The following is a 27,846-nucleotide window of genomic DNA, read 5'->3' as shown; positions in this document are numbered from 1 at the left end:
ACTATGCACTGGGCTGTCTAAAGAAGTGCGTTTCCTTTTCAATGGCATGTATGTGTGTGTGTGTAAGAGACAGCTGTAGCCCCTGGGTGTGCTGCGCTTCCGTAACGCTTAAAAACGGCTCGCTCCATACTTCAGACACAACAACAGTTGTGTTTTTTAAGCCGAGCCGTTTGTTTCCTCGCGCATTGTGTTTTTAAATTAAATCGCATTCGTTCGCCGCTGTATTAACGGCTTTTTGGGCAATATTTGTACGCATGGACGAGCCGATCATCTTTTGTCTTTACTGATGTTAGAGGAAACCTCCCCGGAAGATCTATTTTGCCGAATGTGTGAATGACCACTTGTTTAACGTTAACTTCTGTTGATACAATCTAACGTTAGTGGGTTTGACCCACACATGGACTAAGTGGACAAGTCTAAATCATCTAAACTTTAAGGTATTGGGACACCAAGGGCTGATCGTCTACAGAACGCTTAGGTACTGTTATGTTTTATGTATTATTGTGCCATTTTTATAGCATGTTCTTAACCACCCATTTGCTTCTTTCATCGTTCTGCATGTCTGAGAATGAGGCGCATTGTGTTTTTGAATCTGAATGTGATGGTCTGCTTCCCAGCTGTCCAAACAAGAGCCACTTGAGGCTCCTGCATGAGACAAAACGAGTCTTTTGAGGTCCATTATGATTTGTTAATCATCTTAAAGGATGTGTCTAAGATGCATTGTAAAATGCATTGGATGGTGCACAATGGACTAGTCCCAGTTTGAGATGTATGGTCTCATTGTCAGTCCTGACTGGATCAGCAGTGCGGTTGCCCATCCACATCATTCTGGGACTGTTATGTTGTCATGGTTTTGTGAGTGTTTAATAACAACATCTTAATGTGGGACTGGTCTGTAAATAACTGAAATGGGGTTTTGGAGTCATACACTATTTTTTGGGCTGTTATGGGACACCTGGGTAGCATGAAATTGTACACTTATTTACTAGTAAACATACAGCTCAGTCACTTGTAACCTAACCTAGAATGGTTACATGATATTTGAAGGAAAGAAAATCATATGTTGAAAGGGCAGTTATTCAAATCATAGTAGAAAGGCCTCAGTGTATTTTTTTTGGTCTTCATTAATATTAATGAGATGAATTTAGAAAGGTTGAAATCCAAAGGTCACTTCCTCCTGCTAAAGAGCAGATTTTAAAGAACCAGTTCCCCAAATTGTTACTGCCATGTTTCAAAACTTCTAACTGTGTGTATGTATGTATATATATATATATATATATATATATATATGTATATACACACACACACACACACATATATTATATGTATATGTGTATATATATGTATATGTGTGTGAATTTATGTATGCATGTATGTATGTTTTTTTTTAAAGAATATCCAGACCAATCTTGTTTTTCGCATAATGACAGTAAAAAATGCATAAAAATACTTTTATTCTATAAAAATGGTATGAAGGGTTGTTGGTAATTGAATTTCTGTGTACCCAGGTTTTTATATATATTATATCTAATTACTTAATATGCAGTTATGTAAATAAACTCAAATTATACATGATGTTAAAAAAAAGCATATTTTTCTTCAGCTAGTTAAGGCAACATTTCTCAGTTTTATTTAGTTTAACGTGTGTATTAAATTATAAATTCTAAATCAAATGGGCCTACATTTAACTTGATAAACTACAACTGAAATAAAATGTATAAGACATATAGGCATAAATTATATAGACATATATTTCAAAATGACAAAACCACACAACCAAATGTATGAATAAGTAAATATACAAACTAAAATGGAAATGGAAAATATTAATAACTGTAACAGTATAACACTGCTTTTTAATAATGTTGGTGTTTAATAGTCATTAGATCTGAAAGCTTCAGAGCATGGGGATTTTAGATTTAGATTTATAGACTTAGATTTCAGCATGTTTACCACAGAAGTTAGAATATAGTACAAAAGTAATATGACTATTTTATGTCATATTTCAAAAGCACTTCTATGGTGCTTTTGGGGATTACCAGTTCCCAAATAAATTGTCTACAATGTCCCTGTTTATATTTTTCATCCACTAAAAAAGTGAAGTCGCCTACAGCTTTGGAACGACCTGAGGTTTGAATAAATTATGATTGAACTGTTAACTGAGCAGCTATCCCAGAATATCTCCTTTGTCATCATTATATGTGTATCTATGCCTTAATTGATTAATTCTTTGTTGCTTAAAATTGTATCAACTGGCCTTGTCGTCGCACATATGGCCGTTAAAAGCAGAGCCGCTTTTTTTGAAGAGCATCAAAACAGCACTTCCTGTTCAGTTCCTTAAATTCACATCTGCAAAAGCTCCTCCGTTGGGCTTCATTGCATTTTGAAGTGTCTGTCAGAATCAATGTCTTTTTGTATTTCTACTCGGCTCCGTAATTTGCCATGGGATTTCCCCTGCTGCTAAACTACTGTGCTTTTCAAGCGTTTTGTGGTGTACTGCTCGGCTTATGTGCGAGAACATTGTTTTCTTGCTTATGTTGCCAACAGTAGTCAGTTTTTTACCGACATATGCTATTTCCTTATTCTCATATACTGCTCAGTTTAATAGCAACACTTCCTTACAGAGCCAGACACGCGATACTGATACCGCTCATTAATGTCAAATCTCCTTGCAGTGTTATTTTGGCATTCAAACCCAGGGGACAGATACTGTCAAGCTGCGGAAAATGGCCTTAAATGTTGTGTTTTGTTATGTTCTAAGTCTTCTGTTAGAGGATCAGACCTAAACTGAAGTGGCTCTAGTTGCATGTTTGATTGTAGAGCTCTTGTCTTGTTTATGTTGGTCGTCTCTTTGCCTCCCTACTGTCACAGTGGCTTGTCGGTAGATGACAGAGCGGTGTAATTAAGCATCAAAGGGAGCTGGAGGAGCAGCTCTGCCCAGAGTGGAGAGCATTTGCAGGGTCAGGCTGGTGTGAGACACCCCCTGCCATGACACTGGCTGGTGTGGAGCTTAAAAAGCCTTGTGTTAACAGAACTGAAGGAAATAACTGAGTGTAATTGTGAAGGCTAATGCAATGTGACCCTCACGTTGCATTTCTAAGGTTGTTTTTAGTCTTGTATTTGCATTTTTTATTTATATTAAATAATGTCCAATCCAATTTTGTGAGAAAATGTTTCTGTCTGTCTTTCTATCTAGTATATATTATACAATAATACTCACTTGTCACTTAGTAGTGTCTGTGTGTGTGTGTGTGTGTGTGTGTGTGTGTGTGTGTGTATAGCCTATATGTGAACCTGGACCACAAAGCCAGTCTTAAGTCGGTGGGGTTTATTTTTAGCAATAGCCAAAAAAACATTAAATGGTTCAAAATTAGCGATATCTTTTATGCCAAAAATCATTAGGATGTTAAGTAAAGCTCATGTTCCATGAAGATTTTTTAAAATTATTATTTCCTACCGTAAATATATCAAAACATAATTTTTTATTAGTAATATGCATTGCTAAGAACTTCATTTGGACAACTTTAAAGGTGGTTTTCTCAGTTATTATATTTTTTGACAAAAATTGACACTTAAGACTGGGTTTGCAGTTCAGGATCACATATGTGTATATACAGTAAAAAATATAGTGTATTCATAAAGTATAAAAATGTGTTATTCATTAAATAGCCATTATAGTGTGTTGTAATCTCACTTTTCTTAGTTCACATTATTTTAATGTTCAAGAAAAAAAAATAATATTTAAAATAATGTAATACTTTTTATTTGCATTTAAACAAAATATATTCAACCATATTCTATAATTTGTAATATTTCAGAATGAAAATGGCTATTTTATCAGCCCCAACACTTTGTTCCCTGTCGCCCTTGTGGGACTGCTTTGTCTTCCATCACTGTGGAATTTTGCACATTAATATTAATGACACGCTTGAGGAATTTATTGGTGATAAACCAATAACATCACAGTGTCAGTGTTACTGTGTAATCACAAATGCAACTGATGATTATTACTTAAATACATGTTGAACAGTTTAATGATTTTTTTTTTTATTGCAATTAAGTATTAATAGTGTTTTACATGTTCTAAAATGAAGAAAGGCCACATGATTCAAAACTAACAAAACTGTTAATATTTCAATTTTAAATGGAATGCATCTAGAATCATGGGGCAGTAATTATACATATATATTTTTTGAAAGAAGTCATTTATGTTTACCATGGCAAAACCGGCAAAATTTTTCAACAGCCAATTTTTTATTTGTGTGTGTGTGTGGATTATTTGCATTCGTTTTTTAAGAAGCTGAGATAACATCATGGTTATGTGTGTTCATTTTGTCTTTGTTACCTTCTAAGACTCGGGGGTGGTGAGCAGAATACCCGAGGTCACAATCTCTCAACCTGTTGAATCTCGCCCCAATGCACTGATAGTAAAAGTTTCACAAGAAGTTCACATAATGCAGCTTTTCACTTTCATTTTCATCCTTTCTTACACATTTAGCAGCACAAGGCCAATAATTACCTTTACAAACAGTACAATAGTGGTGCAATTACTGTTTCAGATTGTACCACCATGATGATCAGATTCATGTAACTATAATTCTTTTCATTGAAAGAATGCTACAGCATTACTGCATTAAAAAATCTGCTACTTACCATGTTCATTATTTTGGTAATATCAGAAGGATTAGTACTTCTACTCTATATCCATGTTATAACTACAGACTAAAGCAGTTTGTTCAGCAAAGCCTTTCTGAATAACCTTCAAGAGCAGTAATGCATGAAAACGAATATATACAAATGAATGCCTGATATTGAGCATTGTTCATAGATCCACACCCTGACACATTAGCACTTCATAACTGATCTAAAAATAGAGAGCATATCTCAGCGGCCCTCCTGAAACACTCTGACTGTACTCATTAAATGAACATGCTGAAAGATGCCCCATTTGTGGCAGAAAGGGAGAATTGAAGAGCATCCAAACGTTAGGATCATACGCTGACCCATTGAAGTATTTTGTGAGCATCCTAATAGGTCAGATGTTTTGTTAAGAGGATGTGAAGTAGATGGATTTAGGGGATGAACGGCTGTGAGGCTGGAATCCTCTATCTCCGAGCACATCACGTCTCTGTACTCTCTCATTGAAGCTGGTTTCCTGGTTCCTCTTGTGGCCTGAAGGCAACTGTCATACCTCCCCCACCGAGTCTCACTGCTGCTCTCACACGTGCTTCACTTTGAACATGACAGCATAAATCACAGAAATCATCGTGGAAAAATATGAGGGGAAAAGTGGGTCTGGAAAAGTCATAGAAATTAACCTTAAACTAACTGAATCTTATATATATTATATACACCATACTGGCAAAGCAAAAAAGGAACAACCACAACTTTATTACTTTATTACTTAACTTTTTTTTTTAATTTAAAGTAGTACATAAGCTTCAGCCAAGTACTGAATACTTATGTCTTTTTTTTTTTGAATGCGACAAGCTTTGCACATGGCAATTATCTGCTATCCTTCTCCTCATCTCTTCACCTCTCAAGCTCTGTCAGGTGGGATGAGGGCAGTTGCACATTTCCAGATTCCAGATTAGAAATATTTGATTGGGTTCAAGCCCCAGCTGTGGCTGGGCCACTCAAGGACATTCACAGTTGTCTATAAACCTCTCTTGCTGTGTGCTTAGGATCACTGTTCTGTTGGAAGGTGTACCTTCTGCCCAGTCTGAGCTTCTAGATGCTCTGGACTGGCTTTCCATTAAGGCCATCTCTGTATTTTGCTGCACTGAGCATTTCTTCTAGTCTGAGTCCTTCAGTCATGCCACTGAATAACAGCCGAACAGCATGAGGCTGCTTCCAGCACACTTTACTTTTGGGATGCTACGCTGAAGGTGCCTGGTTTCCTTCAAACATGATGCTTCGAATTGAGGTTCGTCAGACCAAAAAATCATGTTTCTCAGAGTTTGGGGGTCCTTTAGGTGCATATTTATTTATTTATTTGCAAATTCCCAGTGTGTTCTTGGTAACCACACTAACCAAAGCCATTCTCCATCAGTTGCTCAGTTTGGCCAGCTCTAGGAAGAGTCCTGGTTGTTCCAAACTTCTTCCATTAAGGATAACAGAGACTACATTAGGGCTGCATGATTCATCAGATGTGATTGTCAGTAAAGCTGGTTCTGTGATTAGTACTAAATGTCCATCACCTGCTTTCAAATGGAGTGGCACTTACTACACAGAGCCGTAGTTCGCTGACAAGCTACGCAATACCGCGTCTTAATCACAGACGAATCGCATGCAGTTATGAACGCGATATTGTGTAGCTTGTCAGTAAACTATGGCTCTGTATATTAAGTGCTGCTCCATTTGAAAGCAGGTGATGGACATTAACTGCTAATCAGAACCAGCTTTACAGACGAGACACGCATGACAATCTTATCTGATTAATCGTGCAGCCCTAGACTACAATCTTATGTGACCCTTCAATGAACAATATTTTTTTCTGAACTCTTCCACAGATGTGTGGCTTGATGCAAGCCTGTCTCTGAGCTATACAGGCAGATTTTGTTTTCTAAGGGGCCAGGGCTTAGTCTTTGCTCTAATATGCATTTTCAGCTATAAGACCTTATATTAAGACGCGTGTGCCTTTCCAAATCATACCCATTCAAGTGAATTTGGCACAGGTTAACTTCACTTAAAGTGTGGTAACTAAATAAGGGTATGAATGCTTATGAAATGAAATCAAGGTTTTTATTTTTTTGTTATAAATTTGCAAAGATGTTAAAAACCTGTTGTTTGCTTTGTCAGTATGGTGTATGGAGTGTAGATTGACGTGGGGAAAAAAGTAATTTAAAGCAGTTAAACATAAGGCTGCCTACATAACAAAATGTGAAAGAAATGAAGGGGTTTGAATACTTTCGCAAGGCACTTTGTGTGTGTGTGTGTGTGTGTGTGTGTGTGTATATACACACACATACATACATTTTTGCATTTTAACAAATTTAGTAAATTATTATATTGTTCATAATCTTTCACAATCTTTATTTGCTTGATTTTAAACTAATTTTGTTAATAACAAGAATTATTTTAACAGATCAAACATTTCTCTCTCAAAGAGAAATGTTTAAAATATTAATGTATTCTAGCAAATTATAAATTGTACTTTCACATTAATTACTTTTTTAATTTTCTAATTTACTATTATTTTTTAATAATTACAATAATAAATAATAAATTTAAAGTCAAAGATTACTCTCATGTACAGGATTTAAAAATATGAATATATTTTAATAAATTATTAATAGTAGTTTCTTACTAATTGTTGTTGTTAATTGCAATAATAATTAGTTTAAAAAAGATTGCTCTCATAAAGGAATCATAAATATTAACATTTGTATTAGTAGTTGTATTAGTTTATTATTTTTATTCATATTTAAAAATATTTTGTTTATATTTTTTAAATTCCTCTTTGTGAGAGCAATCTTATTATTATTAATATTTTGTTAAAATATATTGTTTATATTTTTTTAATTCCTCTTTGTGACAGCAGTCTTAATTTACATTATTTACCAATATCTTAGGTACCTTGTATAATAATTTTATTCTTACTTTAATTTTAATCTTTAATCCTTATCCAGTAATAACTGGAATAACTGGAACTTCATCAGCACTGCAAAAAATTCTGTCATAGACTTGTTAGTGCTTAAGTTACTCAACACCTTTACTAAACACTTATGTTTTTATGTGAAATTACATATAAGATTCTGAAGGATACTGGTGTTGTTCTTAAAACCAAAATGGATTCATTGACCCAGCATTGATAGAACCAGGTTGGAGCGTCCAGTTCTGGCATACAAAGACACCTTTGTTGAAGTCTGTGAATAAAAGGAAAGTCTTTGGTTCTACATCATACCCTCTGGAAACGTCCGCAGTCCGTGTCATCTTCGAGCCACCAGAGTAGCCTGGATTCAGTGCCAGTGAGCTGACCGCTGGCCTCCAGAAGTCTGCTGCAAGTTTTCAGATACTCAAGAAATGAAAAGTTCTCTTGTGTGAGGCGTAGCCCAGCCGATGCAGTCCTTAAACGATGATATCATTTGTAACGAGGGATTTGCCAAGGCACACCCCAAAATTGTTGGTGATCACAGAAAAGCCTCATTGATTTTGATTGGTGAATGCATTCCTCTTTGAATGTCAGCCTCTTGTTTTCTAAATGAACCGTTTTTTTGTTTTTTTTTGTGGTTGGGTCTTGGATGTTGCTCAGATTTGGCAGTATCCTGCTTTTTTGATGTGACACACATATTTGTCTGTGTGCAGCAACTTTAGATGTTTTCACATGATTGCATCATTTGTTTCCCTCTGTTAAAGTTGTTTAGGGTGAGCTTACTCAATAACACCATCTGGACGATTTCCACAGCTTAGTGTCAGTGCGACAGTCAAATTATTTAATGCAAGTCGAAAATATGTTACTTCACATTTTTTCACAGAGCCTGTTTACAGGGTTAGCATATTTCTATTTATTTTTCTAGGTGGCTGGTTAGGTGTTATGGGCAGATTCTTTGAAAATCAATGGGATTTTTTTTTTTTTTTTTTTTTTTTTTACAATTTCAGATTGAGTTCTGCATCAAAAGTGTATTGCATGAGGTTAGAGGGATTATTCAAATCTCTTCCACAAGTATATGTGACAGATGATTTATGTGATGATGAATATTAACAGAGACAATGTATGCCATAACAAACAACACTAATAACGCGTCTTGTAAAACACAGGTAGCTTCAAGTGGCAAATAAGTGGATAATGAGAGGGATATTAATAACTCATTGCTTTAATTGACCAGTGTGGCTAAGAAAGGTGGTTACTTAAATTAAAAAAAAAAAAAAAATCTTCCTGCTATTTTTTGCAGACCACCTGTGGCAATATGTTTTTGCACTGTTTATTTCACTTAGTTTTGTTTTTTATTATTACTTTGTTTTGAGGTTTATTTGTTTGTCTTGTTTTATCTTGTTTTTTAATTTAGTTTAGTTTCTCATTTTGTTTTGTGTTTTTATTTTATAGTTTAAATGTTTTGTTGTTTATTTTTGTTAAGTAGTTTTGTATTTAGTTTTTTTCTTGTTTTTGTTTAGTTTTCATTTGATCTTGTTTTGTAGTTTGATCTTTTTATTTTTGTTTGGTGACTTTAGTCTTCATTTTTTATTGTTTTGTTTAGTTTGTATTTTGTTTTGTTTTCTTAAAGCGAAACACTCAATTTTATACAATATTTAACTTGCTCCATGTCTCATCAAGGGGTTCTTGAACTAAAAAACTCTGGTCTACTGTAAAACAAACAAAATGGTTTCATTCTGCCCTGCAAAATGAGTGCATTAATTTCTTGTTCGTGTACTCTGGCATTTTGAAAAATTACTGTTTAAACTGACAAATTCGGACACATTTGAAATGGCAAGCTACTACAACGACAGTTTGTTTCCTGTCTTTAGATGATTCATGCTATTCCTATGTATGGGGAGTATAAAATTAGGTAGTCCGAGCAGCAGGGGAAGACTGTGTTTTTAAAGGGAAGTGTGTTATATCCTCACTGTAAGGGCTTCTGTGGATTGCGCCGACGTTGGCGCCCCTTTTGCTGTATGCTGCTCCAGCCAGCACCCTTCAACCCGTAGTTCTCATCACCCACCAATGCCTGCGTGCCAATACAGGAAGACCGTTTAAGTCTCGGCAGCTCAAACAGGAAGTGACTTCATGTTGTGGAGCTTGCTGCAGCTTTCAAGCCAGAGCTACTTTGCATTAAACAGAATGGCAGTCAGCGTTGGTTGACATATTAATGAGGTCAAGGCACAGTGTCATATGTAGTCCACAAGCACACCGCATGCACTGCGCTTCTTGTGAAAATTAGGTGGGAGGATTGAACCGGTGTGAATTTCACTGTTACACACAAAGAATGATAAAAAAACTGTTGCAAATAGCTGCAAAAGGTATCAAAACCAGCGTGCACAGTCATTGAAGTCAACAAAATGGAGCCTGTTTACTTTCTTAATGACCGTTCCTGGTTATATTGTGCACAAATGAATGGCACCGATGAATAAAATCAAGGCCCTCATCTTATTTTCGTTGAAATACATCACATTACAAAACAAAATAGGTTGCGGATGCTGTTTCATGTTGACTTTTAAAGCTCTTTTTCTGTTTAAGAATATATAACTTGTTAGATTTCCACTTCTAATGTAGAGCAGAGATGTTTCAGGTAAATTTGGTATCTGCTTCCAGGTGCAGCTTAATTCCCGTAAGAATTCGTCCCTAACTGCCTGCTAATTTGTTCCCATGAGAGTGTTGCGTGAGGATGGCAGACTTGCAGCTGTCAAGTTCAGTTCAGAAGTTTCTTCTCCCTACAAAACTTGTCATAGTGGATAGAAAGGAAAAATAACTTCACATTGATTCACATTGCTCATCGCCACGAAAGTAAAAAGTGGTTTTTTTTTTTACTTCTCATTTCTGCTTTCTGGTGTTCTCAATTCTCAAGCTGTGGTGCGAGTTCATTTTTTCCATAGTAATATATTTTTATTTGTGGAACAGCACAGTTTTATTTAACCTCGTGTTAACACGAAGAGACCAAGTCTCATAAACAGATCTTTGAGTAAACAGCACTAGATCTAATTTAGTGGCCGCTTAGACCAGAAGAATCAGACTGAGATCCGAGATCTGACTAACTAGCATACTTATCTGAAATCTATAGACTAGCATGAAAAAGAAAAACTAGTATTTAGTTTATTTAATTTCACATATTGAAGTAATAATAATTGCAATTTGTGCATTTGTGATTATGGCCTATGTAGAGCTTCTGAGTATCTAAAAGATGTCAGTTATTGGCCATATATTCATCAGTACATTTAGCATTAATTAGAGGCTTTTCCAAGTGTAATGGGTGTGATGCCCTCTGCTCACACTGAATATTTAACAGGCTTTTTGCAAGCCTGCTTGCTGCTCAGCCCTTCTTCCTGTCTGAGGCATCGGAAAATCTACAGCCGCCACTTCCCTTTTGAAAGTGTGTGTGCTTGAACAGAGTTTGCGGACATGCTTGGTAAATCTAACTTTGAGTCATTGCTAAAGATCATTTTCTGTATCTGTATTACTTTTCATGATTTAGCATTGAAGCACATGTTTAGTGTTTTTAATCTTATTTGAGTGTTTCATTAAATAGTTTTGTTATTTTAATTTAAAGTGCATCCACTAATTACTTTTTATTTTTATTTCCAGATCTTTGGCCAGTTCTGGCTGCAGCTGTACACCTCAGACTCAGCTCTGATGTTACCGGCTGAAACGGGTCGACTGTGAGAGGACGACTTCCCTCAGTTATGTCTACCTTTGAGGTAACACAGACCTTGAAATGTTGCCATTTGGCTATAATGTGAATTATGACTTTATTTTATTTATACAGCATCCTGTGTTTGTACATCAATGACTTTTCCTTATATTCCCATTCCTCTCTCTAGACAATCTGGCCTCCCGGCACCGAGTGTGTAGCCAGGTACAACTTCCCTGGAACGGCCGACCAGGACTTGCCCATGTGCAAAGGAGATGTCCTTACTATAATTGGAGTAACTAAGGTAAATTTCCAAAAATTGAATGATAGACATTTTAAAGAGAAAGACTATAATAAATGTGCTATACAATACCTTTTTGTGAAAAACGGACTGAAATCCAAGTCAGTAGTTCTTGAAATTGATTTCCACTCCATTGAAAAGTGCAGCATGAACATCCTGCTAAATATCTATTTTGTGTTTTACAAAAGAAATTGTCATATATGGGTTTGGAGCAACATATGACAAAATACATTTTCATTTTTGGGCACCCATTACTTTAGAATTTGTCTGCTGGTGCTTCCTTCCAGGATCCAAACTGGTATAAAGCGAAAAACGCAGCAGGACGAGAGGGAATAATACCAGCAAACTATGTTCAGAAGAGAGAAGGAGTGAAATCAGGCAGTAAACTGAGCCTTATGCCGTAAGTACATAGTTTATTTGCATGCACTTATTTTTTAGATATATACAAGACAGTTTTTCTTCACTGATCCTCACTTGAACTACGATAAGAGAGAGTGTATGTGTGCATCTCATACATACAAACATTACTGTGCCATTTTTAGCATGTGTCGCTGATATAATCACAGATCACCTACTGCCGTATATCTGTAATAATACACAAATGACTTCCTGTGTTCCGGTCCACCACAATAACCCAAGGACTCATTTGAATCAGCTAGCTGTTTAAAATAGAAGGAGAAATCAGACAGTTATACAAATAGCAGCACTCAGAGAAATGGAAAAAGTCCATCTCTCAGCATCTGATATGCAAAGGCCAGAGACATGCATCACGATTAGGGTTCGGTTGTAAGAGAGCATGCGATATTCTTCAATTACTTGCAGCTTTTAGAAGAAACAATGGTTATAATGACGCTTTCATCTCAGTTTATTCAGCGTGGAAATGCAGCATCAAGTGAATCCTTCAAACCTGATGTATGTGATCTGGATGTCTGCTTTGAGCCATGTGTAATGGAAGGTTTTGTTTTAGATGTGTTTGGCTGTAGCAGATTATGACGGTAGCATTCGTTTTTATGTCGTCTAGTGCAGTGGTTCCCAAACTTTTCCATTCCACGACCCACCTAGACAAGTGTAATATATTTCACGACCCACCAAAATATTAAAAAAAAAAAAAAAACAACGAGTGAAATTACTTTAAACCTAATCTTACTTAAAATTTTTATGACAGAAATTAAGTATTTAAGAAAAATAACCATTTTATTTTAGAGTACAACTGAAAATTTCACTACAAATTTACAAGTTTTAATTTTTGTTTACTGGCGTTAAAATATGTAGTGTCCATAAAAACGTGAAGCAGGCTCACTCCAGTGAAGTGTGATCTGCGCTGCTGTGTTTTGTTGCATTCATGATCCTTCCGTGTGTGTCGGCGAGAACGGAGCACAATCCAACACTTTTTTAGAAAAGCATAAGAAGCAAAGCAGAACTATCTAAAACAGTTTGGAGATTAAAATAATTGTGAAATAGGTAAAAAAAGACCGATTGAACCTTTTAATGACATTGCTCTGAGACCTTCAAAACACGCAACGCACACGGACTTAATTGCAATTTGAAAATCACACTAAGGATATTGCAGTTCATTATTAATGTTGGTGGGCTATATCGTTGTGATGAGTGGGTTCCCAGTTCCCGCCTCCTTCTTCCTGTGATTGTGAAGATTTTAATGTTTTACACTGGTGCCGAAGCCAGGGAGGAAGGAGGGGCGCGCTGCCGAAGATCCTTCGCCGCTGGGGTGAATCCGCAGTGCCATCGAGCAGGGCGAAGGAGTCTGCCGCCGAGGGTGCTCGATGTGGTGGGCTGGAGTGAGTTGCCGGGGGGGGGGGGTGGGGGGGGGTGGGGGGGGGTGCGAACTCACTCCAGCCCACCGCCTCGATGACTCCTTCGTGGAAAGAGGTGGGAACCGGCGGACAATCAAACAAAGTTTTAATAACCAAATAAACACAAAACAGCGCGACAGCCCCTCTCGGATGACTGCCGTGCACAAATAAAAAACAAACACAAAATAAAACCCAGGCCTGGTCCTCTCTCGTCCTTCACTGTCATCGCTCCTCTTTTGTATCTTTCCGATCTCCTCCGTGGTTCTTGAGACCGGTGAGTGTTGCTCATTTCCCAATCACTCCACCGGCCTAGCTCTGTTCCCATGGCACTAGGCCCCGCCCCACTCGTCACATTCGTGCAGCCCTAGACTGAACTGTGTTAGTGTCTGTGTGTCATTGAAACGCAAAATTAGCTGCAGCCAAGTGACTTTGTGCGACCCACCTTGTTCCATTCCGTGACCCACGAGTGGGTCGCGACCCACAGTTTGAAAACCCCTGGTCTAGTGCACAGCTTTGGTTTATTTTCGATGCTGTGTATGTATATGTGTGGGTAATTGGGAGATACAGATTGGATGTTTCTCATGCCAGGGAAGCCACAGAAGGGCCAGGCAAGGCCAGCGCTTCTTTTGGAAGCCTGTAATTTAGCTTCCTTTTCTCAGTTTTCTGCACAATATTATGTATTGGAATCAGAGTTTCTCACTAAATTTTCCTGATAGCTGGTCTTAAAGGGTTAGTTCACCCAGATAGCAAAATTTTGTAATTAATAACTTACCCTCATGTTGTTCCAAACCCGTAAGACCTCTGTTTATCTTTGGAACACAGTTTAAGATATTTTAGATTTAGTCCGAGAGCTCTCAGTCCCTCCATTGAAGCTGTGTGTACGGTATACTGTCCATGTCCAGAAAGGTAAGAAAAACATCATCAAAGTAGTCCATGTGACATCAGAGGGTCAGTTAGAATTTTTTGAAGCATCAAAAAAACATTTTGGTCCAAAAATAGCAAAAACTACAACTTTATTCAGCATTGTCTTCTATTCCGTGTCTGTTGTGTGAGAGAGTTCAAAACAAAGCAGTCTGGATATCCGGTTCGAGAACGAATCATTCAGTTCACCAAATCGAACTGAATCGTTTTAAACGGTTCGCATCTCTAATACGCATTAATCCACAAATGACTTAAGCTGTTAACTTTTTTTAATGTGGCTGACACTCTCTCTGAGTTCAAACAAACCAATATCCCGGAGTAATGTACTCAAACAGTACACTGACTGAACTGCTGTGAAGAGAGAACTGAAGATGAACACCGAGCCAAGCCAGATAACGAACAAAAGACTGACTCGTTCACGAGTCAAGAACCGGTTGCATCGGTTTTCGGATCACCAGTAGTTCTTTCGGACAGTTCGATTCAATAAATCGGTTGAAGAAAACGGTTCACCGGTTCTTTTGCACTCGACGTTATGGCGTCATTTGCGATGATTGCCCTTAATTCAAACCTTCGTTTACCCGCGCTCATAACATTAGCACAGAATCAGTTCAGAATCAATCACCAAAAGAACCAGTTCAGTTCAGACGCTCTGTGTGTCAGTCTGCTTCACGTTGAATCACACATGCGTGGTATCATCAGCTCCTCGATTCTTCTTATCTGGCTCGGCTCGGTGTTCATCTTCAGTTCTCTCTTCACAGCAGTTCAGTCAGTGTACTGTTTGAGTACATTAATTACTCCGGGATATTGGTTTGTTTGAACTCAGAGGGAGTGTCAGCCACATTAAAAAAGTTAACAGCTTAAGTAATTTGTGGATTAATGCGTATTAGAGACGCGAACCGTTTAAAATGATTCAGTTCGATCTGGTGAACTGAATGATTCGTTCGCGAACCGGATATCCAGACTGCTTTGTTTTGAACTCTCTCACACAACAGACATGGAAGAGAAGACAATGCTGAATAAAGTCGTCGTTTTTGCTATTTTTGGACCAAAATGTATTTTCGATGCTTCAAAAAATTCTAACTGACCCTCTGATGTCACATGAACTACTTTGATGATGTTTTTCTTACCTTTCTGGACATGGACAGTATACCGTACACACAGCATCAATGGAGGGACTGAGAGCTCTCGGACTAAATCTAAAATATCTTAAACTGTGTTCCAAAGATAAACGGAGGTCTTACGGGTTTGGAACAACATGAGGGTAAGTTATTAATTACATAATTTTGCTATCTGGGTGAACTAACCTTATAAGTATATACTAAAAAAAACAATACCATTCATTGTATATGCTTCTTTAAAAACGTATAAAGCATTTGACTGATTCAAATGGATAACTTTCCTGAGACTTTTTGACTGATTAATTAAAAGAACTGGCTCATTAGAGTCATTTGTGAATCTGAATACAGTGACTGAATTCATACTGTATTTGATTGAATTAATACAATTCATATCTGAGATAAACTACAATTAGAAACAAAACAATGCTATTTTGACACATTTTTCTGACACATTTTAATGTTACCATTACAACAGCAGTTTTTTGTTTTTAGCATGATTAAAAGTGTTAACTCACAAGTTCACAAGTCTTTTTCACTTAATTCTCTTAAAGAAACAGCTAATAAGAGTCATTATTTTGTGAACTGGACTACATTTATTCATTTAGTATTTATCCAAACCAAATCAAATGAGGAGCATCACAGGCAATTAGATGATTTCAAATAAAAAAAAATGTTTTTAATTTCTTTCAGTTCAAACTGCATTTATACAAAAAATGCTGTATGATTTTTGTAGCATATATTACGTTTTCTACATAAAATACCAAGTATCACAATAGATGGAATAGGACTATTTGGAAAAGAAGAAAAAAATTCAATGATCGGGTTGATTTTTGTAGGCGAGTTAATCAGCATACAAATTAAAATAATTGCAAGCATAGACAAATTTAATAGAACAAAGATACAAATAAAATAATAAACAGTTATATATATTTTCAAGTAAATCGTAAGTCAGTATTCAGGTACAAAAATGTAATAATCAAATTAAATTGAAAATGAAATCAAATTTAAAGCTAAAAAAGTGATTTATCCCTCTGTTTTGATTAATGTCAACATTAAATTGAACCAATCTACTGTTACACATCCATTTTCTTTCTCAATTGTTTAGCTTCATCTAAGCCATAAGCAAATGTGTTTACAAGGATCTTTGCAGAGACATGCATTTTGACATAGTTGTGAACAAAATTCAGTGTTCACGTGCATCTGCGTGGCTCTCACCGTTTCTACAACGGACACAAGCGGCACGGCGCAATGTGACAAAACACTGTAGAAGCCATTATATGATGCTGTCTGACAACACTGGATGCGGCGCATCACGACAACTCCCCAACAGCAAACTGATGACGATCAGTGTACTAAACATCGCACATCCTGCGATGTGACTATCATGGATGCGCACATTGCGATATAGATGCTGAAACAATATATTGTCCAGCTCTAAGGTGTTTTTATGATTCAAAGTGCAACACTGATTAAAAATGATAACTTGTGAGTTCATGAGCTCTTCTGACTAATCCATTAAAAGAACAGTCTCTTAAAGTCCCCCTGAGGTAAAAAATGTTATCCCTTAAAACAACATCAACATGATGTATTTAAATGTTTTTTTTTCTTGTGAAAATAATTTTCCCATGCCTTAAAATAGCTTGAATGTAACTCTACACCCTTGCCTCATTTACTATACGCAGATCTATGAATATGCAAATTAGCCCCGCCTCCACTCAGTCACACCAGCCAGAGCCTCCTGATCCACAGATAATGACTGATAAAACTGTTTTTACTAGCGTACAACTACAGTCGTGGCCAAAAGTTTTGAGAATTGCATAAATATTGGATATTGGAAAAGTTGCTGCTTAAGTTTTTATAATAGCAATTTGCATATACTCCAGAACGTTATGAAGAGTGATCAGATGATTTGCATAGTCCTTCTTTGCCATGAAAATTAACTTAATCCCAAAAAAAAACCTTTCCGCTGCATTTCATTGCTGTCATTAAAGGACCTGCTGAGATCATTTCAGTAATCTTCTTGTTAACTCAGGTGAGAATGTTGACGAGCACAAGCCTGGAGATCATTATGTCACGCTGATTGGGTTAGAATGGCAGACTTGACATGTTAAAAGGAGGGTGATGCTTGAAATCATTGTTCTTCCATTGTTAACCATGGTGACCTGCAAAGAAACGCGTGCAGCCATCATTGCGTTGCATAAAAATGGCTTCACAGGCAAGGATATTGTGGCTACTAAGATTGCACCTAAATCAACAATTTATAGGACCATCAAGAACTTCAAGGAAAGAGGTTCAATTCTTGTAAAGAAGGCTTCAGGGCGTCCAAGAAAGTCCAGCAAGCGCCAGGATCGTCTCCTAAAGAGGATTCAGCTGCGGGATCGGAGTGCCACCAGTGCAGAGCTTGCTCAGGAATGGCAGCAGGCAGGTGTGAGCACATCTGCATGCACAGTGAGGCCAAGACTTTTGGAAGATGGCCTGGTGTCAAGAAGGGCAGCAAAGAAGCCACTTTTCTCCAAAAAAAACATCAGGGACAGATTGATCGTCTGCAGAAAGTATAGTGAATGGACTGCTGAGGACTGGGGCAAAGTCATATTCTCAGATGAAGCCCCTTTCCGATTGTTTGGGGCATCTGGAAAAAGGCTTGTCCGGAGAAGAAAAGGTGAGCGCTACCATCAGTCCTGTGTCATGCCAACAGTAAAGCATCCTGACACCATTCATGTGTGGGGTTACTTCTCATCCAAGGGAGTGGGCTCTCTCACAATTCTGACCAAAAACACAGCCATGAATAAAGAATGGTACCAAAACACCCTCCAACAGCAACTTCTTCCAACAATCCAACAACAGTTTGGTGAAGAACAATGCATTTTCCAGCACGATGGAGCACCGTGCCATAAGGCAAAAGTGATAACTAAGTGGCTCGGGGACCAGAATGTTGAAATTTTGGGTCCATGGCCTGGAAACTCCCCAGATCTTAATCCCATTGAAAACTTGTGGTCAATCCTCAAGAGGCGGGTGGACAAACAAAAACCCACTAATTCTGACAAACTCCAAGAAGTGATTATGAAAGAATGGGTTGCTATCAGTCAGGATTTGGCCCAGAAGTTGATTGAGAGCATGCCCAGTCGAATTGCAGAGGTCCTGAAAAAGAAGGGCCAACACTGCAAATATTGACTCTTTGCATAAATGTCATGTAATTGTCGATAAAAGCCTTTGAAACGTATGAAGTGCTTGTAATTATATTTCAGTACATCACAGAAACAACTGAAACAAAGATCTAAAAGCAGTTTAGCAGCAAACCTTTTGAAAACTAATATTTATGTAATTCTCAAAACTTTTGGCCACGACTGTACAGTGGATACTGTAACAGCTGTTAAAGTGAATTACTTGACGATGTTGTGAAGACTCAAATCCAGCCAAGTTTGTGATTCAAGTCAAGTCTTTATTGTCAGTTCTTCCACATGTACAGTACATACATACAGAGAATCGAAATTGCGTTTCTCTCAGACCCTCGGTGCATACAGATAACACTTACAGTAGAGCCTATAAATCTAGATCAAATATAAAATAGAAGATATAGCTATACAATAAGGGAATGTAAAAATGACATATAATAAAATTTAATTAAAAATAAAGTTAAATAAAGCAGCGCAAGGCACATGGCAGAGTGAGCAGACCAATGCTGCACAAAGTGACTGGTGCATGTCATCGTGCATGTCAGTGGTGGGGTGGGGGGTGGAGGACCTAGGGATGTGGGGTGGGGGGGTCCTAGTTCAGTGGTGCTTGGGGCAGAGGAGGGACGGATGGGGGGGGGCAAATTCGGGAGCGAGATCAGTTTCCTGACAGTCTGATGGATGAAGCTGTCCTTCAGTCTGCTGGTCCTGGCCTGGAGACTCCGCAGTCTCCTCCCTGATGGCAGCAGGCTGAAGAGACTGTGTGACGGGTGGGTGCGATCCCCTGCAATGCAGAGTGCAATACATTCCAATTCGCGCCCGCGAGCATATGTGAGTGAAGTGCGGATGCCATTGAGGGAAGATGCGGGTCTGACCCCCGGCTACTTTTACACTGTTGCCAGGGGTTATTATTCAAGTTAGTGGTTCCAAATACAAATAAATATGGAGTTACAGCACATGCCATCACGAAAATAGTGAAAATATCAACAGCTAGTGAAACTTCGACAGAAAAATATGCCTTTGGGAACTATAGTTTTAAGGAGAAAATACGAGCTACGGTGTTGATTTAATATATTGGATCACTGTTTGTCTAAAAGCATATAAAAAAACACCATATAGACAAATAAAAACATAAAAAACTTGATTTTCACTACAGCGGGTAGCAAACACTTTTATCCAAACATCACAAGCAGTTTGTTTTAATTTAAAAAAACGTATCTCTGGCCTTTTCACCTTATAATGAATTGGTGTGTTAGACCGATGCAAAACTAAAACTTCTGGGTTCCTGGGTATTTCTGACTGATTCATTAAATTAACTCGCTCATAAGACTGAAAACTATTATTCATCTGACCACAGCAACACAAAATATGCTTTGATATGATGGTATGTAAATGATGAACAGAGCAAACACATGTCTTTTATCTGTGGTCACTCAGATGGTTCCATGGAAAGATCACACGCGACCAAGCCGAGAGGCTGCTTTACCCCCCAGAGACAGGCCTCTTCCTGGTGCGTGAGAGCACCAACTACCCTGGCGACTACACCCTGTGTGTCAGCTGCGATGGCAAGGTGGAGCATTACCGCATCATCTACCACAACGGCAAACTGTCCATCGATGAGGAGGAGTACTTTGAAAACCTCATGCAGCTCATGGAGGTGAGGGTTATTGGCTTATGTCCTGGTTTAAGTTTAAGTTGTTGTTTTCATAGAAAACAGGTCTATTTATGGTCTTATAGATGACAAGCACACTCCAAAGTTAGCCCAGTGGGTTGTGAAACCAACAGGCTTCTTCCTGAAGTCCTCTAACCGCCTCGTCGACATTTTCAAATTGATCGGCACGCAGATACAAGAATAGCCTTATCAGGAAGTCAGTCCACATCAGACGCGGTGGATACAGAGATGGAGCAAGCATTTACGATAGACTCCAGGAAACAATTTTTTACACGCACATCTTGTGCCATGAGGTCAAAGGTTCAGTCCAGTCTTTCTGGAGGAAGTAACACTGCTAAACAAGAGCTTGGTGAACTTGGTGAGCTTGGTGAACTAGTTGAATGTCACACTGACTGACAGAACAGCCCTTATGTATTCATTTACCATTGTATTTACATGAAACCGTTTGCAGCATCCTTCAGAGAAAGCAAAATGACATGCTATTTCTTCTGAATTATATGTATTTATAGAATGTTTATATACGCATATGATACCCGGACCACAAAACCAGTCATAAGGGTAAATATTTTGAAACTGAGATTTATACGTCATCTAGTAGCTGTCTTATGTATTTTAGGAGACGATCATCATAAGAGGATCATTATATTTTTGGGTCCTTGACATGAGAAAGTTTAAAAACCCCTTATAATGTAATGATGATATATTCAAATCTTCTTAGGCAAGCAAGCACCACTTAAATTTTCATGTGCAAATCCACTTTGGCAGCCAACACACAAGCTTTTTATTGGGTGCCAGTGTTGCTATGTGGTTGCTAAGGTGTTCTGAGTGGTTTTAGCGTGTTGCTGTGCAGATCATAGGGGGTTCTGGGTGGCGGCTTACTGGCACAAATCAGAAGAGCCCATTTTTCATATTCTGGTGAGTGCACACCTTTTGTCGAACAGGCCTCGTCATTTGAGGTGAATTCAAGCCTGTGCCCTGATGAGAACCCTTCTAATGAAAAGACAGGCTTAAAAAGAACCAATTTTACATAGATGTAGGATGTAAATGACTCATTTGTATAATTTTACATATCTTTTTTTTTTTTATTACACTGTCCATTGGCCTCATTTGGGATGGTCTGTGTGATTAACCAGTGATCCGCTCTGTTAAGTGTCAATGGTTCTGCTTTGGTTATTTTCGATTGGGGTCTGGGTGACTTCAGTTGGGTTCCTCAAGTCTCTCCTCACCCATTCTATGACGGAATTCCACACATTCTTTAGTGTAATTTTGGCTACAGTCGCCCTCTCTCTCTTTCTCCCACCCTCATAACCTCAGCTGAACAGTTGTGCTCTTTCTAAAGAAGTGGACGAGTCTTAAACAGTCTACAATAAGCATTTATGTTCATAGTGATTAAATTACTGCAGATGATATTCTAACCACAATCCCCTCAATAAAAAATTCTCAGTGGAGAGATATAAAAAAAATAAATAAAAAAAAGCTGTAAATTGATACTGTCCACTGTCATCTGTAATGGCTCATTATGTCGCTGTTAAATGTGACCGATAAAAAAAAAAAAAACATTTATTCAGAAAGGATGCGTTGAATTTTTCAGAAGTGACCGTAAAGACATTTATAAAGTTACAAAATATTTCTGTTTCAAATAAATGCACTTTTTAACTTTCTATCTATCAAACAATACTAGAAAAAAATTATCATTGTTTCCACAAATATATTAAGCAGTGCAGTTGTTTTCAATATTGATAGGAAATGCTTCTTCAGTAGCAAAAATCTGCATATTAGAATGATTTCTATCATGTGACGCTGACTGGAGTAATCATGCTGAAATATTACAATTTTATCATATTAGTGTTTTTACTATATGTTTGGTCAAATACATGGAGCCTCTGTGACATATTTTATTAGATTTATTTTTATTTTTATTTACTGACCCCCAAATTTCGAACATTACATAAAATGTTTAACAATGTTGTCATTTATGATGGTTAATAACTTTAGAAACTCAGGTGTGTTACCGTGCTAATTTTTGTTTGTCAGGGAAATGATCAATACGTCCAAAAATGAGAGCAGTTTTTGTAGACATGCAAATGTGTTGTTATTTTGAGCGCGCGTGTAACAGCGGCGCAGTTCCTGGAACAGTCGATAACGAGGAAGTGACAAAGAGGAAACGAGAGCAGGTTCCAGATCATTGCAACCGCCCAATCGATTAGTATCACACCGCAAGGCCTCACGGTTATAGCTCCCAGACACATAGAATCAGAAACACGTATTTCAGCACCGAAATGATAAGAATGTAGTCGCCTGTGTGGACTTGTTCATCAGAGGAGAGCAAGCTCTATCAATAATAGAACATGCGTAATACAACGACGACCTCTGCTGGCCATCACCGTTTACTGCGTTAAAATGTGCTTGTCTTAAAATGTTTTTAAAGCTAACGACACATTATATTTCACGAGTTCTTGCCTATTTAAATAGCACGTTCAAATCTCATTTATCTTAAGTCGTAAAGTGCATTTATTTGCGTCTTGATTTGCATAATTCAGTCATATGTTCATTTGTTTTTTGAATTTAATGTATCATGGTATTTACATGAACATTTTACCATTATACTACCATGGTATATCGTTTGTAAATGAGCTTAATTTGCTTTTGTGTGTTTTAACAGCACTACACTAATGATGCAGATGGACTTTGTACCAGACTTATCAAACCTAAACTCATGGAGGGGACTGTGGCGGCCCAGGATGAGTTCTCCAGAAGTAAGAAACTATACTTACTGACTATACTCGCACATGAATTTGTTGATTTATAGAGAATTAAATTGCTGTGTGGCTTCAGGGTTTGTTTAATGAAAGATATTTGAATAGGATGATTAATCTAGCTTCTCCACAGGTGGCTGGGCTCTGAATAGGAAAGAACTGAAGCTCATCCAGACTATCGGAAAGGGAGAGTTTGGAGGTACGGATACTTTTTTTGTTAAGAAATAACATCTAGAGTTCAGGGCCCAGATTTGACATCGTTCAGCTTACAAAAATGAACACACTTTTATTAATAGCATCATAAACTACACAGGCAGCCTTACTTGCAAGTGTTAGAAAAATCTGCTCTGTTTGGTTCTTAGATGTGATGGTGGGAGACTACAGAGGCAAGAAAGTAGCGGTGAAGTGCATCAAACATGACGCAACAGCGCAGGCCTTCGTTGCAGAGGCTTCTGTCATGACGTACGTCCTCCCCGATTGACAGAGAATAAAAAATAAAAAGGCTTTTTATGTTTTTATATTGAACTCTAAATATTCACATTGACTGTTACAGGCAACTCCGACACAATAACTTGGTACAGCTGCTGGGGGTGATCGTGGAAGAGAAGGGCAGCCTCTTTATCGTCACTGAGTATATGTCCAAGGTCAGTGAGTGATGTTGACAGAGAATAACTGGACGTATACATTTAATCTTGTCTTTAAATCAGTATTGGAATGTCTTCATTTCTTTTTTTCAGGGTAGTCTAGTGGACTATCTGCGCTCCAGAGGACGTAGTGTTATTGGTGGAGATCGTTTGATCAATTTCTCAATGTGCGTTTTCTTTTTATCACATCTTTTATTGTGTTTTTCCAGCTAAATTAATATTTTTTCAATGAATTTCTTTCTTTATTTTGTAGGGATGTCTGCAAGGCGATGGAATATCTCGAGGCCAATAACTTTGTGCACAGGGATCTGGCAGCTCGTAATGTTTTAGTGTCAGAAGACAACATGGCAAAAGTCAGCGACTTTGGCCTCACCAAGGAAGCATCATCTACTCAAGATACAGCCAAACTGCCTGTTAAGTGGACTTCACCTGAAGCCTTAAGGGAGAAGGTATGTCTTCGGCTTTTGTTTGAATATGTTTAGAGACGAGAGAGTTTAAAAACAATCCTCTTGTCTTATTTTAATTTCTCCCTGTCTGTCTGAAACAGGCGTTTTCCACTAAGTCAGACGTATGGAGTTTTGGCATCTTACTGTGGGAGATCTATTCCTTTGGTCGGGTACCCTATCCAAGAATTGTAAGTCTCTTCAAAACATGACTATTATTATTTTATAATAATTTTGTATTATTAGTTGTTGTTCATAAATACAATTCTTATTTCTTTCACCTAGTTAAAATTAAAACTACTAAAATAAATAGAATATAATAATCAGTACATTTTAATCCAAATTCTATACACCTCAAAACAGAAACATGTCGAATAAAGTCAATTATTATTATTATTATAGTTTTATTAAAGATTGACATGCATGCAAGGTCAAAAAATACTTTCATTGTCTTATAATATGCATTTATTTTTTTCTTACTTGCTCAATGACTCCCAAACGATTCACTCAACGATTCATTTTTCCAAACTCCTCTTTTGTGTGACTCTTATCTGCGTTGATTAGTTCGTTTGGTCTCATTTTAATTTGATCTTGCATGTAATAACTGATGAAGCAGCGTTTGTGAGCGCTGAGCTGCTTTGTGTACAGCCTTACCTGGAAAAAACCCTATTTTTACCTCTCCAAAATCGCATCTAGTTTCAAAGAATGAATTTGCATTTTCATTCAGTCCAAGTGAAAAGACCATCACGTGGGCGAGCAATATTCTAATGATTCATGTTGACGTCAACATGAAACGGCTTGGGATTCTTTTAAAAACGACTCGTTTTAATGACTCTACTCTGAGTCGACTCTTTCTTTTGAGTGAGAATAACTTTATACATGGTACACTTTCAGATTTCAAACTTTCCAGGATGTTTTCATTCACTTAGAGCGGTGTTACACACTGCTTGAAAGATAATAAAAAAAAATCCATAATAGGGGCACTTTAAATTTACATTAAATAATAAAAAATTAAATTAGATGGTAATATAATACATGCAATACACAAAAAAGAAGCATGGCCAATAAAAATACTGTAATAGTAAAGTAGTTTTTAAAATTATTATTATTATTATTTTTATTATTATTAATTTTGTTATATAAGAAGAATAATCTAATTTAAAGTAAAATAGTATATTAAAATCTATAATAATAATAAAAAAAAATTAGCTAATAGGTCACCTTAATAGCACAAACTTGACCAATAAGAAATACATTTCAATACATACACAATACTAATTATTATTTTACATAATAACAACAGCAGTAGTAATGATAATAATAATAATGTAATTTAAAATAAAATAACTAAAAATAGGATATTAATACTCAAGTCGCTTCAAAGCAGAAATATTACCAATAAAAATACATTTGTGATCATTGTTATATAATTTATAATTATATTTTATTGATTTGATACTACTATTATTATTAGTAGTAGTAGTACTATTAAAATCTAATTTAAATTAAAATACTCTTAAAAAAAGAATAATTGGCATATTATAAATAATGCATTTTGTAATGTTATTTCTATGTGAATTTAATAAGTGTTTCACAAGATTTCTGAACATAACATACTATGCCCAAGTCCTACAATTTTAGTATCAAGGCAGATTGTACCAGTAGAGGACACCGTTGTCTACCTCAACACATTTGTGCTAAGTTGTGGTGTCCTTCATCCTCTGTTCTGTTCTCTGTTCAGCCTTTGAAGGAAGTTGTCCCACGCGTAGAGAAGGGTTACAAGATGGACGCCCCAGACGGCTGCCCGGCGGTGGTGTATGACATCATGAAGCAGTGCTGGACTCTGGACCCTGTGCTGCGTCCCAGCTTCAGAGAACTGAGTCAGAAACTTCAAGATATCATTGCCAATGAGCTTTACCGATAAAAGACAAAAACTAAAGGAAAAAAAACAGAGGAAGACCTTCACGGGACCATTCTCTTACAGTCTGACCAAAATCTACTCCTAAAGCAGTGGACTTGGAAAAAACATCAGCCAAATTTGTGCACTCTTTTTTTCTACTTTGCATCGCTTTCATGGCTTGATTTTCTTAATTTTGGGGAGGCTGGCCTTCTCTACAACAACAACTCACCTCTTTTTGATTTAGAAGATCTTCAGCCTCCTTTGATATGTCCTCACATGCTCCCTTATTTTGGGCTTTTGATTAGTATATTCTGTAAAAATAAAAATAAAAGAGAGAGAAAGAGAAATCAGCTAATATCATCAGACAATAAATATAACGAGAAATGCTATATAATGGCACCCATAAGGCTAGTTGTCTGCAAAATCTTGTAACCAAGAACAATAATTGGCACTTAGGGAGACCGTATGCTCATCCCAAATCCGTTTCATTAGCCAATGAAATCCACCAGAGAATCTTTCTTCCATTTCACAGTGCCTTTATGCCAGAAGTCAGTTTTTTTTTATATTTTCATATGTTGTTAAGAAGCGCTTGAATTTCCTGCTGTCTTGCTCATCTTTTCAAACATGCATCAGTCTGAGCCTCAAAACTAGAAAGGATGGATATAAACATTGTGGGCCTTTAAAAAGAGATGTGGCTTGTGTGGAAGACGGATTGCTTTAATAAAAAAAAAAAAAACCTTAATAAAACTGAGAAATTATACAAAAAGGCAACACAGATTTGAGAAATATTTGTGATGTATGTTGACTTTTGTGAAGGACCTAATTTTATCTTAGTACTTTTCATCATTTTTTCTTTGCTGCCATATTTCATAAAAAAAATAATTCCACCTGAACAGTTTGATAAAAATGAAAGATAAAGACAAAAAAAATAAAAAGGCTGCCAAAAAGCTTCGAATGTGTGTTTGTGCGTTTAAATGTAACTACTGTTTTTCAATTTAAAGGTCAGTCAGGGAAAAGGAAATGCTTCTGCCCGTTTAGCAGTGACCCAAACAGCCATGATACGTCACAGATTTTCACCATAAGGTTTTGACACATGTATGTGCAATGGTAATAGTAATCCCAATGCCCTGCAGATGCTTGGCATATGTCTCATGTTTTGATAGTGGCATCACAGGATGTGATGGGATCATTCTCTGGTCTATCTATAGGATGCTGTACTTCTGCTCAGTGCGTGTTTCTCGTCAGCAGCATGATATCAAGAAGAGCATGCAGCTAGAAAGAAACCTGAACCACTGAAATACTGCATTTGTGGTTTTCGGCGAAGGTGAATCTACATTTGGTGAACAAAAGCACTGACAATCAACTGACTCCCAGTCAACACTAGAAGCGAAGTCCTTGAGATGTTTTCCTTTCTGACGGTCTCTTCTCATACAAAAGCATCACTCTGCTGTTTTCATTTCGCCTCATGAAGGGTACTTGAGTACAGTGATCCAGAGTCCTGTTGAAAGGGGAAGTGTCTTTGTCCCAGGACAAACTTTCTCAATGCCCTGGCATTTATCTGAGGGATCACTGACCCTCATATAAGCACTGTGGAAAGTTTGGGAAAGTGTCTCTGCTTTTTGTTTAGATACTAAATACAATTCATTATAGTCTCTTGTTCTTCACTGGACAAATGAGGACAAATCAGATTGCAGCTGGTCATGTTTAAAGCATATATGATAATGGATTCAGTGTGGCGTCTCTGAATAAAAACTCATGTTAGCAGAGATTTCCATCTGAAAGCAGTTAGATTCAGCAAGATGAATGTTCACAGCAAATGTAATTGTTA

The 27,846-nt window shown here is 37.2% G+C and overlaps 1 protein-coding gene across 4 annotated transcripts; it reads left to right on the top strand.

Moving 5' to 3' along the window:
* On the top strand, positions 1-26,349 carry csk (C-terminal Src kinase). 4 transcript variants are annotated; one of them, XM_059535650.1, is made up of 13 exons: positions 1-474; positions 11,237-11,349; positions 11,473-11,586; positions 11,844-11,983; positions 20,041-20,260; positions 22,938-23,031; positions 23,165-23,230; positions 23,394-23,493; positions 23,585-23,675; positions 23,769-23,842; positions 23,929-24,124; positions 24,223-24,309; positions 25,860-26,349. In XM_059535650.1, the coding sequence occupies exons 2-13, from the start codon at positions 11,335-11,337 to the stop codon at positions 26,040-26,042; spliced, it is 1,380 nt and encodes a 459-aa protein (XP_059391633.1). In that variant the 5' UTR covers positions 1-474; positions 11,237-11,334; the 3' UTR covers positions 26,043-26,349. The 4 variants fall into 4 exon arrangements, with proteins under 4 accessions (XP_059391633.1, XP_059391632.1, XP_059391635.1 ...); XM_059535649.1 differs by having other exon boundaries at positions 1-478; XM_059535652.1 differs by having other exon boundaries at positions 2-478; positions 11,871-11,983.
* Positions 26,350-27,846: the final 1,497 nt, after the last annotated feature.

The sequence above is a fragment of the Carassius carassius genome, chromosome 43 (genome assembly GCF_963082965.1).
Source record: "Carassius carassius chromosome 43, fCarCar2.1, whole genome shotgun sequence".
Lineage (NCBI taxonomy): Eukaryota > Metazoa > Chordata > Actinopteri > Cypriniformes > Cyprinidae > Carassius > Carassius carassius.
This window is presented reverse-complemented; position numbering and strand designations above follow the sequence as displayed.

Excerpts from the sequence above, each read along its gene's own strand:
- csk (XM_059535650.1), top strand. Across the intron at positions 23,032-23,164 it reads CCAGGATGAGTTCTCCAGAA|GTGGCTGGGCTCTGAATAGG; the intron begins GTAAGAAACTAT and ends GCTTCTCCACAG. Across the intron at positions 23,231-23,393 it reads CGGAAAGGGAGAGTTTGGAG|ATGTGATGGTGGGAGACTAC; the intron begins GTACGGATACTT and ends TTTGGTTCTTAG.